At 38.3% G+C, this 17,345-nt stretch overlaps 1 protein-coding gene and 1 non-coding gene across 5 annotated transcripts; both read left to right on the forward strand.

Annotated features, from left to right (window-relative positions):
* Positions 1–344: 344 nt before the first annotated feature.
* Positions 345–17,153, forward strand: LOC100742013 (orexin receptor type 2-like). 4 transcript variants are annotated; one of them, XR_002945993.2, is made up of 8 exons: positions 345–1,055; positions 2,277–3,586; positions 12,137–12,284; positions 12,468–12,689; positions 14,107–14,266; positions 14,451–14,563; positions 15,565–15,847; positions 16,387–16,516. XR_002945993.2 is itself a non-coding variant. In XM_024365178.2 (7 exons), the coding sequence occupies exons 2-7, from the start codon at positions 3,131–3,133 to the stop codon at positions 15,711–15,713; spliced, it is 1,248 nt and encodes a 415-aa protein (XP_024220946.1). In that variant the 5' UTR covers positions 345–1,055; positions 2,277–3,130; the 3' UTR covers positions 15,714–16,055. The 4 variants fall into 4 exon arrangements, 2 of the variants coding, with proteins under 2 accessions (XP_024220946.1, XP_033174765.1); XR_002945994.2 differs by having other exon boundaries at positions 15,565–15,804; positions 16,387–16,511; XM_024365178.2 differs by lacking the exon at positions 16,387–16,516 and having other exon boundaries at positions 15,565–16,055.
* Positions 4,902–5,041, forward strand: LOC112212191. Its single transcript, XR_002945998.1, has one exon. It is a non-coding gene; the product is annotated as a U11 spliceosomal RNA (small nuclear RNA).
* Positions 17,154–17,345: the final 192 nt, after the last annotated feature.

The following is a 17,345-nucleotide window of genomic DNA, read 5'->3' on the forward strand; positions in this document are numbered from 1 at the left end:
GCTGCAGAGCGATTAAACAGTAGAAAAAGGATTGAAATACCCAGAAATTCCAGCACATCCAACGACTATACGTTGTTTGTTTAACGAAAAGAAAACATGAACGTTGCAAACGTTTACCACTTAACGTAACTGGAGGCAGCGATATAGGATTGCTCATTTCAGCTATACTTTTATAATTGTCTTCCTTTAATAACAGGCCACTCTGTCTTTTAATAGAAAAACAAAAACAAAAATTGGCGAAAGAGTAAGAATCACCAGGTACTCATCAGGCTCGACATGGGAAAATTTCAGGACAAAATGTGACATCGACTAGTACTAGCGCACCTACGCGCGCTCGTTAAAACGACGTACATACCTCAGTTTCGCAGAATCCGTCGTCGCGTTCACATCCCTTTCCCGAACTGGGACCTTTTCTAACAAGTCGACGTGACACACATCACGCCACATCTTCGACAAACCCTGTGATACATTCCCTTTATCAAACAGTGGTTTTACATTGTTATTAATGTAATGTAAAACTTTGAACATGCGGTGTTTTACCATCTTATGCAGACAGTTGCAAAATTCTGTGAAAATTAGTCACTCGAATACGTAGAATATTTACTACCAGAAATTTGCATTAAACAACGATGAATACTAATTTTCGTATGAAAAACAATAGTCCCATAAACGAATGCGGTGTGTAAAAGCAAGTGACTGTGATATGATTTTGAATAAAATTGCGGATATAGTGAGGACGACGCATATGTTTCAATGCCAAGTAATAAGTAAGAAATAGGCGATCGCGAATTAAAAGGAATCATAAAAATTGAATAACAAATACGCGAAGTAACGTTGCATGCGCTGCATTTAAAAGTTTACAGAAAATATTCGGGTCTTGCAAACTTCGTTGAACACCGTGAAATGAATAGTTGGTTGGACTAATATGAGAACAAAGGGAAAATTTTGATGATCGTAGAATTCTTTTTCTCTTTTTAGACTTTCGACGAAGCTTGTGCACGCGATATTATCTGTGAACTGACTCCTTTAGTTTTGTCCGAGGACTACAGAGAAAAGTAAGAACAAAGCGACAAAAGCTTTCGCGTACTCAAACATCTCTCGGAATTTGTGCGAAATCAAATCGATTAATCTTCGGAAATTTCACTTGCCGCTTTGTCGCACCATAAACAATGCGGAAGTGACGAGCGAAAAAAAGAAACGCACCGAAGTTTCCATCGAATAAATCGAAATCCTCCACAATTGATGCAAATCCGACAGATTTATGACAATTTATATTTCCGTTGCAGAACATGTTGGAACGAAGTCGGAAACATCGTGTCGAATGCCGCGTTAAAAATATTTCGAACGTCTATCATTTTTCCACAAGTCCATACTGCGGTAACATTCGAATCTTGTAGAAAACAAACATAGTAATACCGTATATCCTGAGAATTTGAAATTAAAAGAAATCGATGGAAAAGTGAACCGTAATTAGTGGATTATTATAAATGGACAATTCGCATAATTTTTGTCCCACGAACATCACGAAATTGAATTCTATTAATGCTAAACCATGAACCGCATAATAAACGGTGCTAGAATGGTTTTGACACCTTTCTGATTAATCGGCATGTTGGTTGTCATTGTCGATTCCGACACGTCAGAAAAACGTGGTAGAAAAACCCGTAAGATTAGTAGCATAATCGAGTGGTTCTTTTTCTCTCAAACGTCGTGCGTCTCGGAGGGAAATCAGAAATCCAAAAAATTCTTGTTGGAAAGTTTTCACAGCGAAGCAACGGAATTTCGAGTTTGTATGAAGAATCTGAAACGCGAATACGATGCTTTTAGCGCTTTTAACCGAAATTTATTAGCGGAGGCTAATGATTTTTCGAGCGGAACGACGATACGATCAATTAATAGACACCGTGCAATTGCGTTACGATCTCCGTACTATAAACTGCACCATGGTGTCGTAACGCCACAGTAACTTCTACTCAAGTACAATTAAAATTTCGATTAAATTATAGTTTCCGAGCGATGCTTCGTTAAACTTAACAGCAATGTTCATTTTACTTGCGGAGAACACGATCCAGAAGATTTTTTCTATTTAATCGCCGATCGATATCGTCTACCGTTTCGCGAATAGCCACGATAAATCGCTATGCTGATCGAAAATCAACATGATCGATTCGTCGTTGGCTTCTGTATTAACTTCTACGAGAAAAATTCCTTTCGCTACTTTCGAACAATTTCACCGCTATCCTGTAATTAAATTTAATCTCGAACTTTCCCTCTAGAGCTCGGTCAGACGTTAGAAGTAAAATCGAAAAAAGGAGGGAAACCGTGGGACAATACTTCCGTTCGAACGAGATAAAACGCATCCCACCGAGGTACTTCTCGGTTTTCCAATTCTTGTGGACGCTGCTTTCTTTTTTTACGAAAGAGTAGGCAAAAACTTACCATGGTATCGACTCGACAGCAAATTTATTGTCTATCCGCAGACTGGAAAATCTGGTAGAAGAGGAGGAAAAGAAAAGGACCGAAGCAGGGTGAACTTAAGAATCATTTTCTATTTGTCGAGCCATTAGTCGGAAGAAATTCATTAGACAATTCGACGCTTGGGAAACCGGAACACGTGACGGCCAAAACTTTCTTTGTTAGTCCTGGTTTTCATTTTGGTGCCAAAGAAGTCTCTTTTCTACAGTAGAAACAGGGAAAGAAGAACGATCCACTCTATCTAAACCATTCTACCAAGAATCAAGTGTTCTGGTGGTTTGCGATATTAATTGCATGGAAGCTGGCGTATCAGTGATCAATGTTAGAAGATGACGCTGATAAAGAAATAGAACAAGGAGAGTCGTCTTTAATATCATGGAAATCGGAGACAAGTAAATGTCACTCGGCCACAACAGAGGAAACGAGGCGAATCGGATCGAAGCGACAACTTTTCCGCCGTGTATTTCTCCCTTTTCTTCATCCCTGAACGCTAAACGTTTATTGAACGAACGTCGAACTTGAGAACGTTCGAAATGGAGACTGAAAGCAGCAATAATCTATAAAAAAGGGAGTTGTTTGCTAAATTCTCCCTAAGAGGGTTCGTGCTTTTCGATATCAATAACGTATGAGGGATCCTTAACAGAGAAAAAGAAAGATGCATCCTCTTGAGTTAGTGATCGTGGGATGGCTGGCATTGGTGATATCCACGTTGGTCGATGCCATCGATTATTTGGACGACTACTCAGCGATGGATTACACCGACGAATCGGACATCGATTACAATACCACGAATTGCACCAATAGTTATTGTATCTCAAACGAAGAGTACGTGGATCGTATGATAAATTATATATTCCCCAAGTTTTGGGACTGGGTGTTGATCGCGTCGCATAGCGTTGTTTTCGTGGTCGGCCTAGTCGGGAATGCGCTAGTTTGTATCGCGGTTTACAGGAACCATTCTATGAGAACGGTGACAAATTATTTTATTGTCAATTTAGCTGTGGCCGATTTCCTAGTTTTATTGCTTTGTCTTCCGTTCACCGTACTGTGGGACATCACCGAAACCTGGTTTCTAGGTTTGACCTTGTGCAAAGCCGTGCCATATCTCCAGGTATGACAATCACACTTCATTTATTAGATTAACATTTATCTTTCGTGCGATTTTAATTGAAAAAGTCACAAGAAGCAAACCTAAAAAGAGAAGCAGCTTTTAAACATCCTAAAATGTTGCATTCACGCTTCTCGATATTTTCTTTCTGGAGAGCATCCAGGGATTAGAGATTTCGTGCACGTTCGTTGGATGCGCCAGCGAACTCTTCTCCCACGTTATCGTTCGTTACCTGCTGGATTCCTACTCGTACCACCGGTTGAACTTTTCTTCGATATTTATTTCGAGAGTGCGGAAGCTTGCAGTGAAGCTACCGTTCGAATTCGAGCCAACAAGAGATTGGAGATGTTCGAGGCAGTAAAGAGCAGCTACCTTAATTGCAAAATTGAATGTAGTTCCGATGCGATTCGATCGACGACATCACATCACATGAAAATTCGCGATCTTCTCTATTCAACAATTCATGGCATCTTCTATTCTCCGAGTTTATACGACGCATAAATTTTTTGGAACTCGCAATGTAATGGATAAAGGCTTTCTCTGCTAAACCAGACGGAGGCCTGAGTTTATAATAAATTCATAAGTCAGCAGCCGTGTTATTCTTAATTTCATATTCTAGTCGCTTTCATATTCGTCGGACATGTTTTTTTTATGCCTAGATACCTGATTGACTCAACATTGAGACACGAAACGCGGCGATGAATTAAAGATGATCACTTTAATTTTCAACGAAGATTACAGCACTTTTTTTAATTCCTCTTCAATATCGAATCGTTCGCGTCGTTAGTATATTCGTGTTGGTTTGTTGAGTTCGGGCTAGTTTCGAATAATAGAACCCGCCTCACGAACACAAATATCTTTATTCAAGTTTTAATTAACTCAATTACAATATCCTTCTTCGCGTGGCTAATAACGAACGGTATCAACCCGGTGAAAAGCCGATATCGCATTCGCCCCTAAATTTTCCCGACTCAACGACATGATTGGGAAGCCTTAATCGTAAATCAAATTATGTACCGAAATTATGCAATTAACGTCTTATGGAATGCAACCGGAGGTAGATTCTTAAATATCTCGAACAATATTGAGGTCGAAACAATCATATTTCTTTCCGTCCATCCTACCTTTAATTTCAATCGCAGTATGCATGTTTGTTACCTAATTATCTGTTTCCAAATTGTGTTTCTTTGGAGGCGACGTACATCAGCATTTTTAGTTCGTCGACGGTTCGACAGATGGCTCGATGCAAGTAGCGATTCTCGCATTCGGTATATCACTTTAAATGTAACATAAAGCCGGCACAAGTTGTCACAAGTTTAAAAAGGGTACTCGCTACTTTAATAGCGCGTCGATACGGTCAAGTGCCGTGTTGGCGGGGTATGGCCAATCAAGACATACCCAATACGTAATTTTTGTATATGCGGGGCTGTTGGCTGCCAATTTTGCACCGGCGCCTCCATCTACTCAACCTAATAATAATTTAATAGCTTAACTTAATAGCAACTTAATATAATGATAATAATAATAAAGATTCTAATAACGAATCTACTGTTCAGTGTCATTAAAAAAATTGTTAGAAATTGATTTGCATCATTAGTAAGGGTAATATGGCAAATCGAAAATTAAAGCGAATGATGATCAATGGTTGTGATCGTGCTATACATCACCGAACAGATTTAAACGTCACGCGTGGCTGACGCGCGACCACGTTCCCGCCGCTATAACAAATTTCAGTTTGAGTTTGTATTTGATATTGTTACCGGTGTTGAAGCATAAAATGATTAGACAAAAAAGTTGGGAACTATGGCATTTGCATGTAAAGGAATTAACACGTCCACAGGCAAAGCTTCAAAAATTCATTATCGTTTTAAACCTCCATCCCTCGTTCTTTCATCCAATTTTCGAAGAAGAATGATCTGTTCGGGGTCGTACCATTTTTCACGCCCGATCCACGATACCGTCCGAAACTTGACATTCGGATGAGACATATTCTGGAGCTTTCGACATTGACCGCAAAAAAATTTATGTAATCGCTAACAAAAGAAATATGCTGCTTGATTGATAGCTATCCGAGGATCCGACTATTACAGCGGACACTCGTAAATTCCATCTGTTATGCAATCCACTTGCCGCTTCGTAATATTTATCTTACGCAATGTGTAACGTAACACACGAAGATGCGACGCCGCCGCATTCTTTCTCATTTTCCTCGCGTATCGTCACATGTTAGCAGACCAAATAGACACGAATGACCGTATCGTGTATCACAAAAGAATGGAAAAAAGAGAATGGCGCGCTTATAATTCAAAATGAGATAGAAGCGATTTCGCATCGTGTAGCATCTGGCAACCGAGCGGAATAAACATCGTGAGGGCGCGTCAGCGGAACAAACGAACTTTCTGATCGCCGTTATTTCGCTCGATAAAACGGAATACGCGAATTACACGGTGCGCAATGAATTTTACGAATTTTCGATTCGTTGCGAAGCAAACGGACACAGAAATAACATACTCGACTAGTCGAACGGGACACTGTTGCACATATCGCGTAACTCGAAATAAGTTTAGAATAATAATTAATTAATTCTGCAAAGGGTTCGAGCGTCTTGCGCGATGGAATTTAATAAAATGAAATAAGCAACAGGAGAAAACGAGTTTAGCACGTTATTGCGATACTACAAAGAGGTGATAGACTACAAAGGGCGTATCTCGTATCGGGAGCCAAGACAACGTTACACAAACTTGCTTTATAGCCTATTGTTGGTGTATTGTTTCAGACTTTGGTGTTCGCTATATGGTAAGATACGCGTGAGAACGCGAGGAACGATCCATAGTTGGTCATAATTATCGTCGCTTTTGCAACAATGTTAACGGCGGAGTCATACTCAGGTTTGCTAAAACGAAGCTATGGAGAAGAAAGGTTACGCTGTCGACGTCCCATTAATATCGCATTAATGGCTATGGAAACAGTGGTATTCGTGTAACGCGTCTCAAGCAACATATTTGCAAACGATACACCGTAGTGTTTCGTCCAAGGGATAATTAACGTAGAATGCACGATTTGGTTTGCAGTTTGCTACGATCGACCTGTGCGGTCAAGAGCGCGTGTGATCCTACATTTAATTAAAACTCGATCGGCCAATATTACGATAGGGCTACGCTTATATATACCGAAATACAGTTGTGTGGAAATATCGTTCGGCTCGTTTATCATAGTCCCATGCATGTGACCACGGATATCCACGCCGATGTGCAAACTTGCATCCTGCGTCTGTGCCTTCGTTAGGATGTACCAACATGCTCGCACAACCAAGGCAGCCTCAGCTGGCGACCAAATCGCGTTATCTTGCAACGTGTTACTGAATACCGTTCCTACTGCACGATAACTTATTTCTGCATTCTCAACTTGTTCAAGAAATTTAACTCACTAAGCTGAATTCGTCCCGCTTTCGAAATAATAATCGCTTCTCATCTGTGTTGGACCGGATAACTTTACTTCCGTCGTGAATGTCGGTGACAACCGGCGTTCGTTGCATCCAGTTCACCGCGTAGAAATTCATCAAGGACCAAGGTAACGTTACTTTTATGAAAAACAGCCGGGAGAGGCCGTCGCGAATAAAAACGAATCGCTAGGCGAAATTCCAGCGTGAAGAAAGAAGAGATAGCCCGACGAATGTCGGAGAGATGGAAAAAGCGGGTGAAGCACGTGCCGAGTCGCAAGCACAGCAACGTCTCTACGTGTACATGAGTACTTTTTACCGGAAGTAAACGCGAAAAGCAAAGAGACCGAGCGTAACGTAGCTAGCTATAACGAGAATACCGGGTCTCGCTGAGCCGTCACTCTGCGAATGCGTGTTTATCGTCACGCTGTTTATACATTGCATAATTTCTTCGGCTATGGATAGCAGCCAAGAACTTTTTTTGAAGAAACTAAGACACGCTTAAAGCGGATATTTCTCGACAAAACGTCCGTTTAAATGAAATATTCAACCCTGTGGGATATTCGAGCCGATACTCCGTACAACAGCCTTCTAATTACTTACGCACTGTATCCGATGACAAAGACACCAGCTAGAAACCGGTGCTGTGGAATTAATCGTTTGTATAATCGTACCTCGCTGCTCCCTTTAATCAAGATTAAAATAAAGGTTTCCGCCGTAGAAGTAAGTAGCAAATAGCAGAACGACTGCAATAGGCTTGTAATATTGGTCAGCCCTCTTCGAACGAGAATTAAACCTCTCTTGTGTTACGAGCGTATTTCCTCGATAACGTAAAGTCTCCGTTATTCTGTATTCCCCAGCTTGTTACCAGGTTCTATCGTATCTAAGATGTAAATATATGTTGTACAATTGCCGAAAGCCGACTTAAGTTGTATATTTTTTTCTTTTATCCAAGAGAAACATATTACCGTACCAAATGGCAATTTCCTATAGCGGTGGTAATTTGTCAGGAGATTCGTATATTTGCATTTCAGATAAGATCGCGGCTAGCTCGTGTAGAATGTTTAACGATTCCTGGCTTCTGACTACGCATACACGAGAACATAGCTGTTATACAAAGCGTAGACGTTAGCGATCTTCAAAAAGGAACGATTACATTCGCCAAAACGAAGGAATAAGTAACGAGAGTCGTTTCGCTTTTTTCAACGTTTGAGATTCCGCGGTGGTTCCACGGGGAAAAGAAGCTCTGCTCGTTTGGAATATTATCACGTACACCGACATTACGGGATAGAATTACAATAAAGAAAAGAAAAATTTTGTGAGTTGTCACATTACATAGAAAAACCGTAAATATCTACTTTCAGAATAGTACTGTTGCGAGCAGTAGCAAACGATGTAATTCCTCGTTACAACGATTAACTTTATCTATCGCGAGATTTGAATTCTTGCCAATGCCGTAAGACATAGAAATTACAGTTATGTACAGTGCGCGACGTGTTTTCGTCGTGCAGTTTAAGAAATCTTTGAAATACTTCGGACATATGGAGTTTCCATATCTTTCTGAAAGTGAAGGAAGTCATAGTGAAGTAGGTCTGGTCATGGTCAGACCGTTGAATCGTAATCGCGCACGCAACTCTTGCCTTACGACAAACCAACGTTGGCACGAAGTTAAGAGTTCACGAGACGGACGTATGTGTTCCCAAGATACTTTACTTTTTTCAATGTAGCAAAACGTTACTTGGCGTGACACGAAGTGAATTTCCCGTGGGTTTTTCGATTCACCCGGTGAACGCAACGCAAAGTAATCCCAAGGGTCGTTCAAAAATATGTATCAGCAGCATCGGCACCTCATTGATTATTTAACTCTGAAGAAATGTAAGGATACATATTGCCGCTAGGTCCGTGCGTCATTTGGGAGTTTGAAACTTGAAAGACACGAAGAAGCTAATGATATAAAGTTTGCGTGCCTTCGGGGTCGTTACGGCGACCAAGGGACTGTTCGTAGCAGACGAGTCGTATAAGTCAGGTGATATTTCACTAGGGAACAGCTCTTTCTCGTGACCGAATCGATAACGTGAATTTTTCAGAACGTTACCCTAATATCTCCCTTTGTGATGCTTTGGCTTGAGGTTTCCACCAATAAAACTATAATTCCTCTGATTGAAAAGGTCGAAGATTCTTCGCGTGTGTGCCATTGATTGTACCTGTTGACCTTCCCAAAAAGTCAAGCATATACATATGTAAACAAACAAATCAGAATAATAAAATTCTTCGATAAAAATTTCTTAGGGCGCGTAATAAATGTATTCTCGGTGATATACACAGTTTGGTTAGAAAGTGGCACGAGAATGACACGATTCGTGTTACTAGTTGATGATCAAAAAAAAAAAAGGAAACGATAAAGAGCTTGCACCGATACTCTCTCGTCTGGAAAAGCGATTTCGACGTTGATCCGTCAGTTATCATCGTCAAGCTAGCACTCGTTAATCGAGGCAGCTGGTGTTGGTTCAATCGCTCTGGTGACCGAAGGGCAAAGCCCCAAGTGGTATTGTCGTGATATCGGTAGCACGTTAGGCACGCACTGGCGTAACGAATGCAGTTGTGAGTGTGACCGGCAGATAGCCGAGATTTAATTAAAACGCGCTCTACGATCGCCTACGGTGACAAACAATTGTGAAATCGTCTCGCATTAGGTAGGGGTTGAAAAAACAATGGGTTCTGTTCAGGCTGACGAGCAACCTATCCGTTACCCCTCAGGACCAAGCGGAATTATTCGATTCGCGTTTGTATATATCCTTTCCGTCAAACATCTCACCTCTTTTCTTTTCCTTCCACGCCTATCTAACTTTTTCCATGTTATACTTTTACAGATCGATTAGAGAATTCTGTCTTGTTTAACTACTTATACCGTGAAATTCACCTTAATTACTTTTATGTGCACTTAGAAATTTCCTGCCTAAACGCGACGAATAAATTGGGATATCTCGCCTGGCGCAGGCCTCTCTGTTAATTGCGTGGAAACTATGCCGGATAGAATAACGACAAGCGAAAGCGTCCGGAACAATTTGCTCTATGTGTTAAACGTAACCGCTCTTTGCTTCTGCTATTCTAATGCCGATCGATTTACCCTACAGCTCGAATATCTCCTTGTCGGGATCCTTGACCGACTCTAATTATTACAACTGCAGTAAGGAACGATCGATCTTGTACCCAATATAAATAACCACGCATCGTATTTTTGAAAGAAAGTCGATCTTTAATCTCCATTTGTGTATCACAAAGTAACGAGTTCTGCAAACCGAATTGCAAACAACAAAAATCACGTACAACTATTTCATTTATTCTACGAGCATCGTATATCACAGGGAAAACGGATAGTCACTTGGGACGAGTAGGATTTGTGTCCTTCATCGGAAGTTTCCTTTATCACATTGCTATAAATATACGAGAAAGACGAGCTTAAACTAATATCGATAATTGAGGTTGTCTGATAAATAATTTTGCAAGAAATCGGTCACCGCACCTAGAAATCGAATCAAGGGTATTCGCTGCTTTTCTTACCAAGAAACAAATGAAAGAAATGACAAATTACTCGTGTTGAGATAGCTACGATTCCCTTTGGTAATTCCGCTGTATCAAAGCCGTATTTCCAAGTCGCGGCTAACGATGTTCGGGATTTTTCAATTGCTTAATCTTCTCCTATCTCCATTGAAATTAAAGTATGCCCGGAGCTCGGAGCATCGTTATCTTCGAATAAAATTCTAAGTACTCCGATTTATCTTCCACTCGCGCGCATAGATTCCATGATAGAAATGAAACGACTACATTTACATAGAAACTCTTCATTAAACAGATAGAACGTGGAAAGTACGTATCAATGTAAAAATGAATAACATCTATACGTTTCTTCTTGATCTTCGCAGGAGAAATTTAGTCGGATTATAATCGTAAATTGCTACTTGCCACAAAAAGGGGATGAAAAGTTACGACCACACTGCAACAGTACGAAAGCTATGAGCGGTGGCCTAATCGGTGAAAGTCTAATGTCTGGAAAAGTAGGAACCTGTCGAGAGCACCTGAAGCTAGATGTTTGAACCTGCTACTGACCAATTCGACGATCAATTCGAATATACCCGACGTTGCCGCGTAGAAACTTCGCAACTAGCTCTTTGACGATAATTCGGAAATTCAATCGACAGCAAGCACTCGCAGTCAGACCTCTAAACGCATTAGCATAACGTATGGAAAGACGTCACACGGGAAATGCCCGATAAGCAGAACGTGAATGTGCATATGTCGTTTCTCGGTAAACGTTGGAAAGGGTTTCACGGCTGAAATGTTTTATTTTAAATGCGATTTGCTTAACGATTTGTTAGTTTTTAATCAGTGCCGACTTTCGGTCAATTTTTCACTTGGTCGTCAAATGTATCAAACACGCTACCAATGGTATTTGTGAAAAGAAATTTAGGTCGAACTGACCAGTGCGATTCATTTTATTAATTCCACGAGTTGTTCGCGAACAAAAAGAAAAACAACTCGAAGCTGAGCTACGAAGCCAATAAATTTTCCGGCAGGAAAAAGCTCGGACGCACCAACGGAGCCAGCAGTTTTATCATTTTCCGAGGAGCAAAACTCCTACCAAGTCCTCGGCCGTATTTTCTAACCGTTCGTTTTATATTCATAACATGTCTCTCTGTACTAGACCGACTACGAATAAATCATGTTACCGGGTAAAAAGCCAAAATGTAAGATATGTCAATGTCTATAATAACATGATCTATTATGATTCTATAACATGAACGAGTATTTATACTAATATTCACGTGTATACCAAAGAATGTCAACTACCTGTAAATAGTTCTAACTGTATCGTCGATCGATCTCTGATGCAACACGTAAGTTCTATAGCGAACAGAAGTTATGGAAATTTCATGAATGAACAAATTAAAATTCATAATGAACGCGGTTAATTTCTTTCTTCTAAATAACGCTGGATGATACTCGAAAGAGCAAGGAATGAACTCTTGAGCTCTTGTTTTTACAGCATTTATCTCTACCGACGATCATATAAATATTTGAAAAATAAATCTGCTTCTGCTTGGTCTTTGTTGCAGACAGTGTCCGTGACCGTGAGCATATTGACCCTAACTTTTATATCGATAGATCGATGGTACGCTATATGCTTTCCCCTGAGATTTAAGTCTACCACTGGACGAGCAAAAAGTGCGATCATCGGAATTTGGGCGATAGCCCTTCTATTTGGTAGTTAAATATTAATTTAATATCTTTCCTTAAATAGCAATTCAGTGAAACAAGCATATAATTCATGTTTAGAGTACGCTTTTATGGAATAGTTTATTCGAAAATTAAGACACTCGACATATTATATTTAATTACTGACAAACTATGAGAAAAACCATGCATCAACGCTCAACGTTTGTACAGATATTCCAGATCTCGTGGTGTTGCATACCGTCCCACCTACGCACATCAAAATAAAGACCGTTTTATTCACGCAATGCGACATATCCTGGAGTCAAAGGAGCCAGGTCGCCTTTACTATCGTCAAACTAATTTTCCTTTATACCGGACCTTTGATCTTCATGAGCGTAGCCTATTGGCAGATTGTAAAAGTCCTTTGGAGGAGCAACATTCCAGGACATAATTGTAAGCAAACGATCGATCTACGTTTCCTTTGTATTTTTTATTCTACAAAGAAAATTATACGTAATCGATGACCGCGCGTTTATACGCGTAACGAAGCTATTATAAAATATTTCTAGAACATGCTCGTACAGGTCATTGTACGTTTTTCTTCGTTAGTCAACAACATTTCGTTATCATTAATTATACTATTACTAGTTTGTGTCATATTTGGACACATTCCAGTAGATTCATTGGAATTTATTTCATTGGAGTTTACAATCTCTATTTGTTTTGTTTACATCAGAAAAATAATCTCTATTTGATAATAATGTCGACTTTCCTTTACAGCAATTTTTCATTTCATTCGTTACTTCAGCTATATATACGTAAAGTTTACAATTGCTCTCCATTATGTCATTTCTCTTTCGATTTAAAAAATTATTGAAAGCTTCAGAATGAGCATATACAGGATCCAACTGTTCATAACGTCTTTTTAATTTATTAACAATCTTTTTCATATCATCAGAACGATCTTTCTGTAAACATAAACTAATAAACATAGAGAATATATCCTGTTCCATAGAAGAAATAGTTTTCTTCTCCTTTACAACCAACTGTGGTTTCAATAATAATTTATTTTCCTCTTTTCCTTTTTCTGTTTCTTCCTCCTCCTTCGCATTACATGCTTTAACATTAGCTTCTTGAGAATTAACTTGAGAATTTTTGTCAATACAAGAACTATCAACATTTTCTATTTCAGATGCTTTTCTTTTACGTCTTTTTACTGCTTCATTGTCACACAAGGAAGCTTCTACTCTTATAGTAGTTATTAAGAAGTTAGAATGGGAATTATGATTATCTTTTACTAATTTGATAACTGACCTTTGTGTGTCATCAGTTTTATTCTGAAACAATAACATTTTGAACTCTAAATGTCTTTCAACATGTTCATAACTTATTAAGCATAGATATATCACATTATAATTGCTAAGAATTTACAGTTGACATAATTATATATATTTTAATGTAACAAGATATACGAACCTGTCTTGCATCTTCATCATCATCTGATGAGATACAAATAATGTCATTCTCCTTACTAACCATATTTATTATTTTATGAAAAAGTTAGATTATAATATTACAATACATGACATCCATCACTTATCTTGCTGACAAAAAACGATAATCTCCTTACTCCTACAGGATATTCGTATCATCACGATCATCTTTTCTTATCGACAGTATCATTAGTATTCAACGTTCGAAATTCCAAACTGCGAATAACTGCGAATGTATTTAACGCGACATTTAACCTTTTCGTGGACGTTTATTTTACAGTTAAACGTTTAAGCTGTGTCCAATCAGTAATATCACGGTCGTAGCAAAAACTAACCGATAACTCTACGACATAAGTAATAATACCAAGCATTTGCAGTACCGTCACGAGCATCCCAGATGAGCCAGATCCCATCGACCGGTGGCGGAAATCCGGAAGTGCAGCTGAGATCTCGACGAAAGGCGGCAAAAATGTTAGTCACGGTGGTCATCACATTTGCGATTTGCTATTTCCCTGTGCACTTACTCTCCGTTTTAAGGTATCTTCCACTAATCGATATGTTACACAAGTTCAATTTACCCTAATGTCCGACATAACGTAATGTAACAAACAAAAACACTCAAATACTTCGGTTATGGACGAACACGTGTGTTACAACAGTTGGGATGGAAACGACATTATTGTTCAAAGCAAATTGATGTCCGTATTATTTAACGTTTCAGGTATACCACCACATTACCATCCAATAAATGGATAAACGCCATCAGCTTAATCGCGCATGGCCTATGCTATTTCAATAGTGCAGTTAATCCTCTGATCTACAACTTCATGAGCGGTAAACGACTTTTGACTTTCGTTAATTTTAAACAAACAATAGTTTATCGATCGTGCTTCAATTGCGCGTGTCAGATAATTTTATTGGACAATTGGATTATTTTTTCGCGATTTGGTCGACCAACAGCTTATACTGCTTCTAAATTTTATCGCCGCATACTGTCAGGTGACTTTCTATGGATTTTATGGATTGCACGGTGCTGTACCTCTTTGATCAAAAAATAATTGACAAGCTCGATACGATCGATTTACTACAGACGATCTGATACATAATGCTGATACGTAAAGATCCATGTCACGCTACTTCTTGTGTTAATGGAATAAGGTGATTCGTTCCTATGTGCGAATAGAATATTTAATATAATTGACTTTTGGTAAAATTCTTCCTTTCCTCCCTTCTCTTCTGCTGTCTCTTGCTTCCTTTTCTTTTCACCCTTCTAATGATTCTGAAGTTATTTCTAGATATATGTACGACTATGTATAGATTCAAAATGAATCACCCTATTCATTACGAAATCTATCTTCTTAATTCATTACGAAATTCAAAACTTATCAGAGAGCTCTCCTCACGGCTGTTATTAACATGCACCTCCCCAGATATTTCTATCTCGTTTACTTAAAGAACTTGGTAATTAAATGAAGCGATGTTTCACTGTTTAACTGATAACGACTTTGGTGTTTCTAACTTTCAGTTTGCACTTTAAAATGTACAAGAGTTCGAAAAGAACAATGGCACGATTCTTTTACTGAGTTGATCGTTATATTATGCCACTTGATTCAACAAAGTTTTGCTGTAACTTCTTTTCAAAATGCTTTTCGGGCAGCAAAGGTGTACATATCGTTTAAATACATTTCCAAATTTCGAAAGATACTTTAGTTCGTAAGAAAAAGACTACACATACCTGTATTTCCACTTTAATAATTCCGACTCGTAATGAAACCGGAAATAGAAACGATGGCAACGGTGAAAGCAAAAGGAGATATTCAGCGTATGGTTTGCAGGTAAGTTCCGGCAGGAGTTTGGTCGTACATTCCGAGAATGCACGCCTTTGAACCCCACGAACGATCGCAGGCCAAACCAGCAACCCAGCTACGCTTACATGGCAAACGAATGTCGATCTGCATCGCAAAGTCGTCGTGAACAATTCTGACATGCGGAAATACGAGTCTCTTGGGTGAAAAAAGTCCCTAATACAGTCTTGGAAGGAACTCAGGCCGAAAACGAATTTGTCCAGGATCGATGTAGTCTTGGGTTTTGTCCTCCGCAATCTCAATTACGCTTAGGGTGAGCTGTATTATATTCCACAGTTATTGGCCACCTTACAAAACCAATTTCTCTTTTACCGATAATCTTTATTAACCTTTTCGTTTTAATTTAACCACTTCACTATACACATAACCGACGATACAAGAGAAGTAAACTTTAAAATCTAATTTCGAGAATCGGAATTTTTCATTAGAAATAAACAATCGATCGATGATCACTTAATTGTCTTAAGATGCAGACGTAGAAGGCGTTTTGATAGGCATATCTGAGACTTAAATGATCTATTAAGAATTAAAAAGTATGCTTAAAATAAAGGTCGATAACGAAATATTATATAGCTTACCCTTTTCGTTAAAGTTATAATGAAAATTGAAGTCAAACGACAATAATGATGTTAATCTTAATTATAGTATTATATCTCGATTTAAGCTTTACAACGACCCATTCTTTCAAAGTAATACAAACTTAAAACAACGCAAATTATCTAGTTTGTATATAATGTACCTGTAAAATATTACAGAAAGTATTCAATAATTAATCAAGGACTTTTATTACAGGGAAATTTCGGAAGGCGTTTAGGCGTACATTTCGCTGTGCTCGAGAGAATGGTTCTCGAATACAGCGTGGATATCTTGCGAGCACATCTAATTTTCCTCGAATAAAATCTCGGACCACGACGATACGAACGACGTTTAAGAATAACAATAACCTTCAACGAAATACCGAAATTATACCTCTCAGTGCTATAACCACTATTCAGCAGAATGAAAAACACGATTGATTGGATGCATATACACCAATAATATGACTATCAGATGCGCAGTAAGATTCACAAGTAATTTATTTACATGTAATTTGAATTTTAATACTAATGTAGAGTATAAAATATTACATAAATATAACAAAAACACTATGTTCCACTCGGTAGTATTTTAAATAATAAAAAATACTTGTGAAAACGATTATATTTAATTCCCAAATTCATAAAAATTGGTAGACACTATAAGTTCCATTGAAAAATGGAATCATCTGATATAACGAAACATTGAATATTATTGAATTAATATGTAAAATGTACTTACAATATTAAAAATTACCACATAGAAGCTCGATGTTTATTCTCGCAGAGCGTAAACTATAACATAGGCACATATGAATTTGTAAATCATTCTTCATAATAGAATGATTGTATTTAGAACTATTATATTGTATGTAATCTTCAGACGATACATAAAGTTCGCTGACAAAATTGTATGTAAAAACTTTAATAAGATATAAATAATATATACTATCGCTATGTCATAAATATATGATGTATATCTTATATTCTGTACAATTCTACTAGCACTTCATATAGTCTTGACCGAATTTATCTTCAGTCCACAAAAATTACATTTTTACCGCATATGAGAATCATTTAACTGAAAGATCAATCCCACTGTTTATATGATGTCAACACTGTTAATGAAACTTTTATACAAGTTAAAATTAATTGATAGGATCCGTACAATTAAAG

Source organism: Bombus impatiens, unplaced genomic scaffold, assembly GCF_000188095.3.
Source record: "Bombus impatiens unplaced genomic scaffold, BIMP_2.2 scf_0129, whole genome shotgun sequence".
Taxonomy (NCBI): domain Eukaryota; kingdom Metazoa; phylum Arthropoda; class Insecta; order Hymenoptera; family Apidae; genus Bombus; species Bombus impatiens.